This window comes from Cetorhinus maximus, chromosome 29 (assembly GCF_964194155.1).
Source record: "Cetorhinus maximus chromosome 29, sCetMax3.hap1.1, whole genome shotgun sequence".
Taxonomy (NCBI): domain Eukaryota; kingdom Metazoa; phylum Chordata; class Chondrichthyes; order Lamniformes; family Cetorhinidae; genus Cetorhinus; species Cetorhinus maximus.
In genome coordinates, this window is record NC_135907.1 from 21039821 (window position 1) to 21056021 (window position 16201).

Sequence of the window (16201 nt, forward strand, 5' to 3'; positions counted from 1 at the left end):
TTTCTGTCTGACTGTTTGGGGGTCTATGGTACACTCCCAGCAATGTGATTGCCCCTTTTTTGTTTTTAAGTTCTACCCATATGGCTTCATTTGAGGAGCCTTCTAAGATGTCATCCCTCCTTACTGCTGTAATTGGTTCCTTGATCAATATTGCGATACCCCCTCCTCTTTTACCACCTTCCCTGTCTCGCCTGAAGACCCCTATGTCTGGGAACATTGAGCTGCCAATCCTGCCCCTCTCTCAACCATGTCTCTGTGACAGCAATGACATCATACTTCATTGTGTTAATTTGTGCCCTCAACTCATCCGCCTTATTCGTCAGACTCCTTGCATTAAAATAAGTACCATCCAACCTTGCCAAACCCCCACAAGGTTCCACACAGTTTCTAGCCCCTCAGTGTGCTAGCCGGTTATTATGATGATGCCTGATTCTCAGCTGTAGCCTTTGTGCAGGTGTTACTTCCCCATCTCACAAAGTAATTGTCCCCAATCACAGCCAATGTCCATTGCATTACCCTTTATCTCATATAATTGTCCCATGAAACAATGGCTGTGTTTTTGCATATTTGTCGCTATCTGGCTGAACTTTGCTACCAGGCCATGCATTTGCATGTCTCTCTATCCAGTTGCAGGAGCAAAATCACTGCCAATACTGCAATGGGGACAATGCTGCTGCCTGGCTGTCCCAGTGCCGGCTCTGCGCCTGCGCCTGCGCCGCTGCCTGGCTGTCCCAGTGCCGGCTCTGCGCCTGCGCCGCTGCCTGGCTGTCCCGGTGCTGGAGGCGGGCCTGCGCAAGGGGTTGGGGCGGTTCGGTCACTGGCGGGTGACGTCATCCGCCGGCAGTGTGTCACCGCGGCCGCCGTTTCCCATTGGCCGGAGGCACCGGTGACATCATCGACAATAACAGGAAGTGGAGGCCGCTGGAACCGGAGCCCGAGGAGTTTAGGCCTAGTCCCGGTAACCAGGTCTGTCAGCCCCGGGACCGGGGCCCCCCCCGCCCCGGGCCCCCCCCGCCCCGGGCCCCCCCCACCCCGGGCCCCCCCCTCACCCACCCCCGGGCCCCCCCCTCACCCACCCCCGGGCCCCCCCCTCACCCACCCCCGGGCCCCCCCCTCACCCACCCCCGGGCCCCCCCCTCACCCACCCCCGGGCCCCCCCCTCACCCACCCCCGGGTCCCTCTCCACCCCCTCAATCCCCACCCCTCATACCCCCCTCCCCTTGAACAATCCCTCCATGGCCACACCAACCTTCCCCCAACACCACCCCCCCACCACCCACCCAACTCTAACCCTGGGCCCCGCCCCCCCCAACTCTAACCCTGGCCCCCCCCCCCCCCAACTCTAACCCTGGCCCCCCCCCCCCCCAACTCTAACCCTGCCCCCCCCCCCCCCAACTCTAACCCTGGCCCCCCCCCCCCAACTCTAACCCTGGCCCCCCCCCCCCCAACTCTAACCCTGGCCCCCCCCCCCCAACTCTAACCCTGCCCCCCCCCCCCAACTCTAACCCTGGCCCCCCCCCCCCCCCCCCAACTCTAACCCTGCCCCCCCCCCCCCCCAACTCTAACCCTGGCCCCCCCCCCCCCCAACTCTAACCCTGGCCCCCCCCCCCCCCCAACTCTAACCCTGCCCCCCCCCCCCAACTCTAACCCTGGGCCCCCCCCCCAACTCTAACCCTGGCCCCCCCCCCCCCCCCCCAACTCTAACCCTGCCCCCCCCCCCAACTCTAACCCTGGCCCCCCCCCCCCCAACTCTAACCCTGGCCCCCCCCCCCCCAACTCTAACCCTGCCCCCCCCCCCCCAACTCTAACCCTGGCCCCCCCCCCCCAACTCTAACCCTGGCCCCCCCCCCCCCCAACTCTAACCCTGCCCCCCCCCCCCCAACTCTAACCCTGGGCCCCCCCCCCAACTCTAACCCTGGGCCCCCCCCAAAACTCTAACCCTGGCCCCCCCCCCCCAACTCTAACCCTGCCCCCCCCCCCCCCCCCCCCCCCGACTCTAACCCTGGGCCCCCCCCCCCGACTCTAACCCTGGGCCCCCCCCCCCAACTCTAACCCTGGGCCCGCCCCCCCCAACTCTAACCCTGATCCCCCCCTGACCCCCAACTCTAACCCTGCCCTGCATCCACCCCCCCATCCCAATCAATGGGTAAAACCACCTGGCTGTCACTGAGCTCCCCTCAGCCGGAGACCTGCGGGGTTCACATTCCGCTCTGCTGGGATTCCCATTAGGGTGATGTACCAGCCATGATCTCATTGAATGGGTGAGACAAGACCGAGGGGCCGAATGCCCACCCCCCCCCCCCCCCCATTAGAAATGGCAAAGTGGGAGGGGGCGGTGGTCAGGTTTGTTTGCGATGGTTTCTCCGGATTCGCCGTGGTTCTGTGGGTAGCATCCCAACACCAGGGGAGGTTTGTGGGCTCAAGTCCCCACTCTCCAGACTGGAGCATGTAACCCACGCTGAATCTCCCAGTGCAGTACTGAGGGGGCAATGCACCGCTGGAGCTGCTGCCTTTTGCCTGAGATGTCAGACTGAGGTCCCTGTAAAAGGTCCCATGGCCTCTATTTCGAAGAGCAGGGAAATTCTGCCCAGTGCCCTGGCCAACGTTTACCCCCTCAACCAACATTACTTAAAAAAAAATACTATCTGGCCCTTATCACATTGCTGTTTGTGGGAGCTTGCTGTGTGCAAATTGGTTGCGTTTTGAAAGTGCTTCAAGACGTTGTGAAAGGCTCTGTGTAAATGCAAACGGTTCCTCTCTTTGCGGTTGACTAAAGCTCTCTGCTACTCGGCTGAGGCTCTGAAGGCCACTGGCACCTTCAGAAAGGAAAACGAGAGGGCTGCACTAGAGTAGTGACTTTTTTTTTTGCTGTGAATTGAACAGCACTGCCTGGTAAACTGTGCTGATCGTCCTGCTGGTTTTCCTCCCCCAGCTCAGAGAAGCACCATGAACGCCATATTCGGTAGGAGGAAGACCCCGGAGGAGATGCTCCGGCAGAACCAGCGAGCCCTGAATCGGGCCATGCGAGAGCTGGACCGGGAGCGGATGAAGCTGGAGCAGCAAGAGAAGAAAATCATCGCCGACATTAAGAAAATGGCAAAACAAGGACAGATGGTATGAGTGTGAGAAGTGCGTTGAGGAATTCCTTCGCGGATGGTAGCTTCTTGCTATATTCGGTTATGGAAACATAAGATGGAGTTTTGTGTCACGGCTGCTTTGTGGCTGTGTAGTTAAGTGAACATGCCTTGGTAATATGGGTTAGGGGTTCTTAGCAAATGTGCAACCTAATCATTGTGCTTCCTACTCATTCAAATAACAATCCATAATTTGAGTTATTCGATCAGTGGGCCTGGTGTTGTACATCCCGTGGAATAAAACAACAGAGTTCGCCTTCAATTTCACAATCTGTTATATTCTTGTGGTGCCGCTTACAGTACGAATCCGTTGTCCTATCTGGATAGGAATACCGATTTCCCATCGGATGGAGTGGGAGGGAGTGTGTCCCTTTGAAGGTTAGAAGGTGTAATTCCTCCAGGTTCATGAAATTAATGCCGCTTTTTAAAAATGCTTTCATGCAATCAGGCCAAGGCTGGCGAGGCCAGCATTTGTTGCCCATCCCTAATTGCCCTTTGAACTGAGCGGCTTTCTCAACCATTTCAGAGGGGCAGTTAAGAGTCAACCACGTTGCTGTGGGTCTGGAGTCACATGTAGGCCAGGCCAGGTAAGGACGACAGATTTCCCTTCCCTAAAGGACATTAGTGAACCAGAACCATCAATGGGAGTCTCAAGGCACCATTACTGAGACACTCTTTCAATTCCAGATTTTTAAATTAATTAATTGCATTTATTAATCAAATTTAAATTCCACCAGCTGCCCTTGGTGGGGTTTGAACCCATGTCCCCAGGGCATTAGCCTGGGACTCTGGTTTACATTACCATCACGCCTCTGTCTCCCACATGGGCTTTGTTTGCTTACCTAGATTGTTCTAAGAAGACTTTGTGGAATTGGTATGTTCTTGCTGGGAGATGGTGATGAAATCCGTGTCAATTTAAGATGGTGTTCCATCTGTCAGAAAGCATTGAGTCATCTAATTGCAAGAATCTTAAAATGCTTAAAGGTTCCGATATTGTCGCCCAGCTTGTTGTAACTTCCCCGTGGCCTGTTACAGCTGTTGAGAAGGTGGAAGTTAGGAGCAGAACCAGGCGTTAATGACATGGTAGCTCAGAAAAGGTTGACCTGGGATGAAGGGGGTTCTCATATGAGGAAAGGTTGGGCCCTTTACTCATTGGGGTTTAGAAGAATGAGGGGTGACCTTATTGAAACCTATAACGTTCTGATAGGGCAGATGCTGAGGGCATGTTTCCCCTCGTGGGGGAATCTAGAACTGAGGGCACTGTTTAAAAATAAGGGGCCATCCATTTAAGATGGAGATGAGGAGGAATTTCTTTTCTCAGAGGGTTGTTAATCTTTGGGATTCTCTTCCACAGGGAGCAGTGGAACTTGGCCATTGAATATCTTCAAGGATTAATTGAATAGATTTGTGACCTACAAGGGAGTGAAGTGTTATGGGGGCGGGCAGAAAGGAAAGTGGCTTTGAGGCCACAATTGGATCAGCGATGATCTTACTGAATGGCAGAACAAGCTTGAGGGTCAGAGTGGCCTACTCCTGCTCCTATTTCTCATGATCTTATGAAAGAATGAACCGGCCAATTGCTAGTTGAAATACATTCTATGATTGTTAACGGAGATGTATTGTCGGAAATATTACGGGAGTTGTGTGATGGTGTACTTCAGGAAAGACTTAACAGGCTGGGACTTTTATTTTTCTGGAAAGAGAAAGCTGTGTGGGGCGATCTTATAGAGGTCTTAAAAATTCTGAAAGGGTTTGATAAGGTAGTGAATTTGCTTCCACTCATGGGAGAGCCCAATACTGGAGGTCCTAAACACAAGATGGTCACCTCGAGATCCATAAAGAAAAGCTCCTTTACCCCGAGAGTGGTGAGAACGTGGAACTCGCTACTACAGGGAGTGGTTCAGATGCATTTAAGGAGAAACTAGAGAAGTATATGAGGGAGAAAGGAATTAGAAGGATATGCTGGTAGGGTGAGATGAAGTAGGGTAGGAGTAGGATCATGTGGAGTATAAACACCTGCATGGACCAGTTGGGCCGAATGGCCTGTTTTCTGAGACTGTAAATTTGATGATTATTTGAGTAGTTCTAGACTTCACTCACCGGGTCTCTTTTGTCAACTCCTAGGACGCGGTTAAAATAATGGCGAAAGACTTGGTGCGGACTCGGCGCTACGTGAAGAAGTTCATCATGATGAAGGCAAACATCCAGGCAGTGTCCCTGAAGATCCAGACGCTGAAATCCAACAACACCATGGCCCAGGCCATGAAGGGAGTCACTAAGGCCATGGCCACCATGAACCAGCAGGTGAGGTGGCCGCACGTATACCTTTGTCCTGCTGGAGTGGGCAGCGTTGCATATTTGTTCAGTTCACCACTGTCATGGCAAGTGCAATGAAAGTGAACAGACAGTTTTCTCTGTTGAAAGTTTTGTGATTACTGACCTGGAATGTATGCGCAGTTCCTTTAATGCACAAAAAACATTCCGTGTGTGGAACACGGAGACTGGGGAAATCAGTTGGGCGACTAAAATCATAAGCAGGTTGTGAGGGGGGAGTGAGAGAGAGAGAGAGAGTGTTTTAGGGAAGGAATTAGAGAGCGGGACTTTTGGCTGCTGCCAGTGCAAAGTTCAAGGAGTCATAGCAATGCACTGTTCGGAGCTGTGAGACTCAGGAAGGTTGCACAGATGCAGAGGGATTTAAATACCTGCCTGGAATGAATCCTGAACGATGCTGGAAATATACATTTACCAGCATCTGTGCAGAGGAAAGATGGGTCGACCTTCTGTCCATAGATGCTGAGAGATCTGATGTGATTGTGTGTTTTATTGTGTTTACTCCAGTAACCAGGGTTCATTATGGACATTTGGCCTTCCATTTCAGTATGTGCTATTTGCAAAATTTCTTTTTGACGAGGGGCTTAGACGTCCTGCACTTGTGACTTAAGCTTAAGATCACTGCCGTTTCCTTTTGGGAGGAGCTATAGGGACGGCACAAGGTTTCGACCACATAGAGAAATATTTAGACCAAGTGTGGCGTGTGATTGCTGCCTTGGGGCACCTGGCTTTTCTGACACTCGGAGCTACTGACCTTTATTCTCCTCCCTGTTCTCCACTTTGCAGTTGAAACTGCCTCAGATTCAGAAGATTATGATGGAGTTTGAGAAGCAGTCGGAGATCATGGACATGAAGGAGGAAATGATGAACGACGCCATTGATGATGCCATGGGTGACGAAGACGATGAGGAAGAGAGGTCAGTGAGGGGTATCTCACAGAGGATGTCAGGGAAATGGGATTTCTTTATTCTTTCCTGGGATGTGGCAAGGCCAGCATTTGTTGCCCAACCCTAATTGCCCTTGAACTGAGTGGTTTGCTCGGCCATTTCAGGGGGCAGTTAAGAGTCAACCACGTTGCTGTGGGCCTGGAGTCACATATAGGCCAGACCAGGTAAGGATGGCAGATTTCCTTCCCTAAAGGGCATTAGTGAACCAGATGGGTTTTTACAACAATTGATGAAAGTTTCATTGTTAACACTAATGAGACAAACTTTATATTTCAGATTTATTAATTAATTGAATTTAAATTCCACTAACTGCCATGGTGAGATTTGAACCCATGTATCCAGAGCACCAGCCTGGGCCTCTGAATAACTAGCCCAGTGACATTACCACTACACCACCATCACCCCCCACCATTGGTCTGGAGCAATACAATGGCAAATGGATCCCAAGCCAGATGTTGACATATGGGACGAGACACAAATCCTTTTCATGATAGTTCCTTTATTTACAGAATGCAGCCTTGCATATGTCTACTTCCTACCAACCCAGTGTCCCAGCAGGTCTCGCTTTACACTCTTTTGAGTATACCAGTAAATAAAATAATGAATAAATTAACCGATTAAACAAATTTAAAGATTGACAGTTTCTTAAAGGGACACTGCGTTGAAAAGAAAAAAATTTTTTAAAGGAACCTTGTGTATTTAAATTAAAAAGTTGTTTTGGGGGCTGATAAAACGCTCCAGCCCGCGTGGTGCCCACTGGTTGCAGAAGGCCCCAAGCATACCCATGGACACCACATGCTCCCTCTTCAGGGACACCTGGGTGTGAACGTAACCGCGGAAAAGGGGCAGACAGTCGGGCTGGACGACCCCCTTAACTGCCTGCTGCCCGGACCTGTTAATGGCCACCTTGACCCCACCTCCCCATCTTATTATTTAGATGATGATTTCTCCCCTTCGGAGAATTGAACTCCAGGCTCCTGTGTGACAGGTGGGCACTAACCACTACCCTAATGAGCAGCTAGTCTCTCTTTATAAGTGCTCTAATTCCTTAATTAAACAATGCCCATCACCCATCTCAATATAATTGTATCTTAACAACATACTTAACATACAACCCCGTTTGAGCATTAGGAACATGCCATTCAACACCTCGAACCTAATCCCCTAATAAGACCACATTCTTATTTTGAGTCCCGGTGTGTGACCACATCCCAGATCTCAGCTCCTGGGTTGTGACGTCCCCCAACTCGACGCATTTGCACGTGAGATTGGGTGAGATACCTGAAGGGTTCCTGGTGCCACACACTCAGCCCGTCGCCAGAGCCTGCATTTCACGAGAGGTGGAAGTAGGAATTCAGGAACAGAAAGAAAGACTGACTGGCTGGATGAACTGGACATTCATGAGGTCTGGCTGGTGGGAGATCGTTTGTAAATCTGTTTGAGGCCATTGACATCCGCAGTGAAGAGGTCTCTCTGCAGCACTCACTGCGAGGAGTGGCATTCCTTCCATTTGGACCAGACAACTGCCTACGATGGAGTCTCGGGCCCATCAGTGTTTAGCAGCACGTGTTGGTTTTCTGATGTAGGGATCTGTGGTTGGGATTCATCCAACAACGAGGTAGCTTCGCTAAGAACAGGCTAACACGTTAAGAGGACTGGCATACAAAGGGATGGAAGTAACCTTACAGCTGTACAGAGCCCCTGGTTAGGTCCCATTTGGAGCATTGTGTTCACCTCAGGAAGGATATGTGCATAATTCATTGAAGGTGGCAGGGTAGGTTGAGAAAGTGGTTAATAAAGCATATGGGACCCCGGGCCTCATAAACAGAGGTATATAGCGCCTAAGTAAGTAACTTTATAAAGCACTGGTTAGGCCTCAGCTGGAGTATTGTGTCCAATTCTGGGCACACCACTTTGGGAGGATGAAGAAAAGATTTACGAGAAAGGTTCTGGACACAAGAGACTTCAGATACGTGGATCGATTGGCAAAGCTGGGGCTGTTCTGTTTAGAGAGGAGAAGATTGAGAGGAGATTCGATAGCCGTGTTTAAAATCACGAGGGGGCTGGACAGAGTCGATAGAGAGAAACTGTTCCTATTGGTGGAAGGATTGAGAATCAGAGGCCACCGATTTAAAACGATTGGCAAAAGCATCAAAGGCAACGTGAGGAAAAACTTTTTTTTTAAGACAGTGAGTGGTTAGGATCTGGAATGCGCAGCCTTGAGAGTGTGATGGAGACGGATTGAATCTTAACTTTCAAAACGGAATTGAAGGGAAAGAATTTGCTGGCCTTTGAGGAAAGGGTGGGTGAGAGAGAGAGAGAGCTGGCGTAAAGAGGATGGGCCGAATGGTTTCCTTCTATACCATAACTATTCTATGATGTATTGGCCTTGGAGGGAGTGAAGCACAGGTCGATACTGAGGCTAAAAGGTTGAAATGATGAGGACAAGTTGCACAGACTGTGCCCGTATTCCCTCGAGCGTCGGAGATTAAGGGCCGATCTGACAGGTGTTTAGGATGATTGAAGGATTTGATGGAGTGGAACTATTCCCTCTGGTAGGAGAATCCAGAACAAGGGAGCACAGCCTTAAAATTAAAGCCAGGCCAATCGGGGGCGATGTCTGGAAGCATTTCTTCACACAAAGGTAGTGGAAATCTGGAACTTTCTCCCATTTAAAAAGCTGTTGGGCTTCAAATGAATTTTGTTTCTCTCCTCTCTGGCCTCAAGTTCCTAGAAAGAGAAATCGCGACCTTGAACCGTTCGCCTTAAGCCCCCTGACTGGTCGGTCTCTCTATAGTTAAAACCAAGAGAATGTAGAATATAGCAGTGCAGCTTCTGTTGGTTGCTAGGCTGACTTTTGCTTTATCTTTGCAGTGATGCTATCGTGTCCCAAGTACTGGATGAACTTGGCCTGAACCTGACTGACGAACTGTCCAGTAAGTATCTCAACTGACCGGCAGTACCTCCTGTCCGTGTGGGACAGGCCAGAAATGACAGTTTTCACAGGCTGCTAGGTGACATGTTGGTGCAGTGTTATCAAGCCGGTTTGTTCCAACAACTGAGGTTTCTGAACAGGCTAGTTGTGTTTTCCTGTCCGCGTGTGTTAATGGTTCTGTGTCTAAATTACTCTTGGTGTCTGGCAGTAGCACAGAACTTGTGAAGCACTGTTTAATGGCCTTTAGGAGAACAACCCCTGCCTATCCTGTCTTTCCTCACCGCTGCATTTTTCCAGTCCTGGCAATATCCTCGTAGATCTCCTCTGTTCCCTCTCTAATGCAATTCCATCCTTACTATAATGAGGTGACCAGAACTGCACACGGTACTCAAGTTGTGGCCTAACTAATGTTTTATATAGTTTCAGCATAACCTCCCTGCTCTTTCATTTATTAGCCAAGGCATAGAATATAAGGAGTCCAAATGCCTTCTTAACCACCTTATCGATCTGCTACCTTCAGGGATCTGTGACATTGATTCCTCTACACCTCTCCGTATTCTCCCATTAATTGCGTATTCCTTTGTCTTGTTTGACTTGCCCAAATGCACCTCCTCACACTTCTCCAGGTTGAATTCCATTTGCCGCTTTTCTGCCCACCTGACCAGTCCATTGGTATCTTCCTGCAGTCTATAGCTATCCTCCTAGCTACCAACCATGCGCCCAATTTTTGCATCTTCTGCAAACTTCTCGATCATTCCCTCTACATTTATGTTCAAATTGCTAATATATACCACAAAAAGCAGGGGTCCTCATACTGAGCCCTGCGGAATCCCACTGGAAACAGCCTCACAGTCACAAAAACACCCGTCAACAATTACCTTTTGCTTCCTGTCACTGAGCCAATTTTGTATTCAGCTTGCTACATTCCTCTGGATCCCATGGGGCTTTTATTTTTAACCAGTCTGTCATGTGGAACGTTGTCAAAAGCCTTGCTAAATCTATGTAGACCACATCAACTGGACTACCCTCATCAATCCTCCTCGCTACTCCCTCAAAAAACTCAATCAAGTGAGTCAGGCACGATCTTCCCTTAACAAATCCATGCTGTCTATCCTTGATTAACCAATGCCTTCCTAAGTGACAGTTTATCCTGTCTCTCAGAATTGATTCCAATAATTTTCCCACTGCTGAAGTCAGGCTGACTGGCCTGTAATTATTCAGTCTATCCCTCAGTTCCCTTTTAAACAAAGGTACAACATTAGCAGACCTCCAGTCCTCCGGGACCACACACGTATCTTAATGTATTGATAAAACATCTTAGGGTTCACCTTGATTTTGCTTGCTGATTTTCTTTCAAGCCCTCTCTTTGCTTTCCTAATTTCCTTTTTGTTTTCAAGCTTCTATTTTCTCTACTCCTCTCGGCTTTCTGTACTATTGAGTTCAGGCTGTGGGACATAAGCTTTCCTTTTCTGTTTTATCTTACCCTGTAAGCATCTTGACATCCAGGGGGCTCTAGATTTGGCTGTCCTACCCTTTTTTACTTTGTGGGAACATGTTTACTCTGAACCCTTGAATCTCCCCTTTGAATGCCTCCCACGGCTCTGACAGTGATTTACCTTCAAGTAGCTGTTTCCAGTCCACGTTTGCTAAATCACTCCACAGCTTAGTAAAATTGGCCTTGTCCCCATTTAGAACTCTAACTCCTGATTTATCTTTGTCCTTTTCCATAATTATGTTAAAACTGAATTATGATCACTATCACCAAAATGCTCTTCCACAGCCACTCCTTCCACCTGCCCAGCTTCATTTCCTAAAACTAAGTTAAGAACTGCACCCTGTCTTGTTGGACTTCCTACATACTGGCCAAAAATGTTCTCCTGAATGCACCTCGAGAATCCTGTTCCCTCCATTCCTTTCACACTAAAACTATCCCAGTTAATATCAGGGTAATTAAAATCCCCTACTATTACTGCCCTATTGTTTTTGCATTTCTCAGAGACTTGCCTACATATTTGCTCTTCTATCCCCCCTTCCCCTGACTATTTGGGGGTCTATTTGGACTATTTGGGTGTGACTGCCTCCATTTTGTTCCTTAACTCAATCCATATGACCTCATTTGATGATCCTTCTAACATATCACCCCTCCTCACATCTGTAAATGTTTCTTTGACCAAAATTATCATGCCCCCCCCCGCCCCCCTTTTTATTTTACCCCCCCCCTTCTCTATCTTGTCTGAAAACCCTGGAACCGGGAACTTTGAGCTGCCATTCCTGTCCTGCCAGAAGCTATTAAGTCCTTTTTATGTCCCCCTGAGAAGGCAGTCGGGACCTTCGTTTAATGTCCCACCTGAGAGACGGCACCTCTGACAGTGCTGGCACTGCCCCAGCGCTGGCACTGCCCCAGTGCTGGCACTGCCCCAGTGCTGGCACTGCCCCAGTGCTGGCACTGCCCCAGTGCTGGCACTGCCCCAGCGCTGGCACTGCCCCAGCGCTGGCACTGAGTGTGTCAGCCTGGACTATATGCTCAGCTCTCTGGGACTAAAACCCCATGACCACCTGGTTTCAGATGAGTGCCACCCACCAGGTTGTCTGACCTACGTTGGCTCCCGGTCAAGCAATGCCTCAATTTTAAAATTCCCATCCTTGTTTTCAAATCCTTCCGTGGCCTCGCCCCTTCCTATCTCTGAATCCTCTGCAACCCCACAACTATCCACAGTATCTGTGCTTCTGTAAACCCGGCCTCCTAAGCTCCACCATTGCTGGGCCGTGCCCTCAGCGACCTGGGCCCCCAGGCCCTAAAACACTCCTTAACACCCATCCCTTAGACAAATTTTTTTTTTAAAACCATCTGCCCTAATTACCCCCTTATGTAGCTCGGTGTTGATCTTGTTTTATAATGTTCCTGCGAAGTGTCCTGGGAGGCCCTAGAGGTGCTGAATAAATAAAAGTGGCTGTTATCGCGACCGGCCGCTCTGAACCAATGTGAGCGGCCTCCTCTCCAGCTGGAATTCTCACTCCTGCCCTTCCGTTCACAGACCTCCCGAGCACCGGAGCGTCGCTCAGTGTTGCTGCCGGGAAAAAGGCGGAGCCAGTGGTCCTGGAAGACGCAGATGCCGACTTGGAAAAACGGCTGAAGAACCTCCGTAAAGACTGAGGGAGACGATGGCGTTTTTTTTTCTCTTGTGTTTATATTTTAAATTGGGGGAGGGAGGAATAATACCGACTGTACGGAGCGATAGTGATTTAGTTATCTTTTACTTTTTCTGGGGATGATGGACGGGCTGTATGGTTGACGCAGGATCAGGATTCGGCAGGGACCTCCTCTATCCTGTGGGCAGGCCTGACGCTGTACAGCTGGTCAGTGCCACGAATTTAAAGTCGAGCAAAACCGAGCATGGTTGCTTTTGCTGGGAGCTGGGCAGCTGCTGCTAAAGATAGTTAGGATCTTGTTTGCGGGCAGTTTCTTGTTTTTTCTCACTCACTCCTTCCTGCCCTCCTTCACATCGTTCCTTACCCACCCTCTGCCCACTCGTACGTTGATACCCACCAAAGTGAGAGAGCGAGGGGCCCTGGGCACCAGAGCCGCACAGACCCTCGCTCGAAGGGAGTTATTAAAATGGCGCCGGCGGTAAATTGGAAGGTCATGTAAGCGTGTATATACGTAGATATATCTTACCCTTAAAGCAAAGGCACAGAAGGTGCGATGAAGTTGTCCTCCTGTCTGGCACCATGTGTGAGTGGCAGACGGGAATCCGGCTCCTCTGATGTCCCTTTACTGGGCCCTGCCAAAAACGGTGAAGCCGCAGTCATGCACCCCTCGGCCGACGCGCGCCACTCCAAGTCACGTTGCCGAGCCTTCACGGCTGCTGGTGTAGGATTGGGATTTCCGTTCTGCCTGCCCCTGTGCCCGTGCATGTTTTTAATGTCACAGTTGCACCCCGAGCCTCTGCTCTCACTGTACATGTAACAGCAACTCCCCCCCGTCATCACCCTCTCCCGGAGGTGGCATTACCTGTGGCAATGTAGAGCCCCCCCGCAGAGGGTGAATCCAGGAGCGTGCAGCCCCTCTCAGCTATTCAACTCGGGAGGGTATCGCAGTCCAACCTGACCCTCTGCCGTTTCCATCGAGTTACTGAGCAGCAATCAGGATCCTGAAGGAAAAACCAGTAAAACTTAGGAAATGTCTGGTACTGGTCCAAAATGGTCTTGTATACGTTAAAATGGAACTCCAGTTCAAACCAGTACCAGTCATTTCCAAGTTTTACTGTTTTTTTTACCTTAGGCAGAGCAGAACCTTTGCTTTCCATCCTGTTGCTCCTCAGGCAGTGCTGTCCCCCCTCCCCCCCCTGACCAATTTAAAAGATTCATTTATTTCTTAATAGATTTGTATATTAGGGGAGCAGTAAGGCCGGGGTGAGGCATGATTCTAGTTTGGCACTGATCTCCATTTGTTGTGAGTCAAACTGGTAATGAGAATCCCAATTTCAGTTAACTCACAGTAAGAGTAAAAATCTTACCTCAGTGTGCACTTCCTGCCAACATATTCCATTATAAATTCCTGTCAGTATTTAGAATGGAATATGCCTGTGTAAATATGTCACGATATAATTACACCCTCCTGTCACAGCACCGCCATTGGTGGGATGGTGTAATTACAATGTGACAAGTTTACATAGGTAGTTTCCATTATAAAAGTGGACATAGGAAATAATGATATAAATATTGGGTTCAAATATATGACTTTGAATTTGGCTTGAATTATGTCTCTCTATCCTGGCTTAATTATATCCCACACTAAAACTGCGCTTCACCCGCTTGATCTTAACACCACAGGAACTTGATTGGTATTAAATGGAAGAATAACCGACACGTCACACCAAAGTAGGAGTAAGAATGGATCCCAGGGCTGTGCGTTTTGACCTGAGCGTCCAGTGTTGACCCTGTGAAATGCCACCTTGTCATTAGTGCCAGGGCAGGCACTCTGTCGGTCGCATTGTTCTTGCTGCAAACGCTGTACCATCCTGCCAGTGCTTGTTGCAAACCTGGGCTGCCCTGTACTCAGCAGCTGAGAGACTGCGTTTCCTGCGCTCAGGGGCTGCGGCAGGTGAGTTGTACCTATTAGTATTAACCAACCGAGCAAGGTGTGATTGGAAGAGAAGGTTGCTCTCTCCGGCTGCTCTTCAGGTGCCTGGATGCTACCTGATCTCCTGGGCACCTTCCTCTGAGACACCTGACTGCACTCTGGTACGTTCTGCTATGTCCCATTTGCTCTTGAAACCCAGCTAGTTCCCTGATGCCTAGAGCAGGCTACACAAATAGGGGGTTTCAGAGGAGCAGGTCCAGACCATGTACTGTTTTGACAGGCAATTGCTGAATGGTTGATGTGAAATGTACTATTTGTCTTCAGCTTAACTCTCAGTAACTTGACATTAAAATAAACCAATTTGGGAAAGGTGGCTGGTGTGTCCCAGACATTTGACTTGTAAAACAATAAATGACCTGTTCCCACCCCCTCCCATCCCCAACCTGCACACTAATGATAACTGTGTTTTAAGGACTTGGATTGTAAAGTATTAACGAACAATTGAGTGAGAGCAGTACGATGCCTCTCTCCCCTTTGGGATCTGTACAGCAGAGTGCTTCAACTCACTACCGAGACAAGGAGGTACTGTTCCTGTAGCCAGCGGCCGAAATCTATAGCTGGCCCCTTTGCCTCAAGATCTCAGCTGTATGTGAGGAGGATGCTTGCGTGCGTGTTGATCTGCCTCGTGCACCGACAGAGAGCCGATGGTAATGCGTGAGAGTACAACGACCTCCAGCGTTTCTCTCTGAACAATGAAACCTCTGCAAGATGCCCTCTGTATAAGCAGCTGTTGTGATGCACTTTTTGTGAAACTCTCCATGTCCTGTTATAGAGAAGGCTGATAAGAATGTGTACTATTTATATTCTGCTGTTAACAGGAGCTGGAAGTTAGGACAAGGTGCAGCCTGCACTACGTTATTATTATCCTTTTTTTGCGGGTGATTTTCTATCGGGGAAGGTTTTTATTTTGTTTGTCTATGTACTATCGTCCTTTTTTCTTGTCACAATAAATTATGCACTGTTTAGTCACCTCTGAAATCTTATTGGAGACCTGAGTCTCGCTTTGGATGTTACTAGTACTGGAAATGTAGGAGCCAGGATGTGTGTGTGTCAGGAAAAGGGGGAAGACCTGTCACCCCCCCCCCAGAGATAGTGATATGACCAGAAGCCGAGCACTCGCTTTCAGTGAGATAATAAAGTTGGGTAACTGATTGGGGATGAGGTGAGCCGGGAGCCGACAGGGATGTGACAGCTTTAGGGTGCAGCAAAGATTCACGAGAGTGGCTCCAGGGATGAGGGATTATCCAGTTACGTGGATAGATTGGAGAAATTGGGGTTATTCTCCTTCGAGGGGCAAAGAGAAGGTTGAGGGGAGATTTGATGATAAGGGCTCAAAATCACGAGGGGCCAGGGCAGAGAGGAAATATCACCATTGGTGGGCCGAGAGTCAGAGGACACGGGTTAAAAGGTGATTGGCTAAAGAAACCAAGGGTGGTATGAGGAAAAGCTTTCTCATGCTCACCACCACCTTCTCAAGGGCAATGAGGAATGGGCAACAAAGGCTGACAGCACCAGCCCATGAGAAAATGAAAGAAGGATGTGGCAAGTCATCTGGACTGCATTGCTTGAGAGTGCAGTGGAGGCAGGTTCAACTGTGGCTTTCGAAAGGGAATTGGATAAGTGCCTGAAGGGAAAAGGGCGTGTAGGTCTGTGGGGAAAGGATGAGAGAATGAGACTAGCTGAGTTGCTCTTGCAGAGAACCAGCATAGAC

The 16201-nt window shown here is 49.5% G+C and overlaps 1 protein-coding gene across 2 annotated transcripts; it reads left to right on the top strand.

Moving 5' to 3' along the window:
• Nucleotides 1-829: 829 nt before the first annotated feature.
• On the top strand, nt 830-15459 carry chmp2a (charged multivesicular body protein 2A). Of its 2 annotated transcripts, none has more exons than XM_078531803.1 (7): nt 830-958; nt 2938-3114; nt 5259-5438; nt 6252-6382; nt 9287-9348; nt 12383-14342; nt 14376-15459. In XM_078531803.1, the coding sequence occupies exons 2-6, from the start codon at nt 2947-2949 to the stop codon at nt 12499-12501; spliced, it is 660 nt and encodes a 219-aa protein (XP_078387929.1). In that variant the 5' UTR covers nt 830-958; nt 2938-2946; the 3' UTR covers nt 12502-14342; nt 14376-15459. The 2 variants fall into 2 exon arrangements, with proteins under 2 accessions (XP_078387929.1, XP_078387927.1); XM_078531801.1 differs by having other exon boundaries at nt 836-966.
• Nucleotides 15460-16201: the final 742 nt, after the last annotated feature.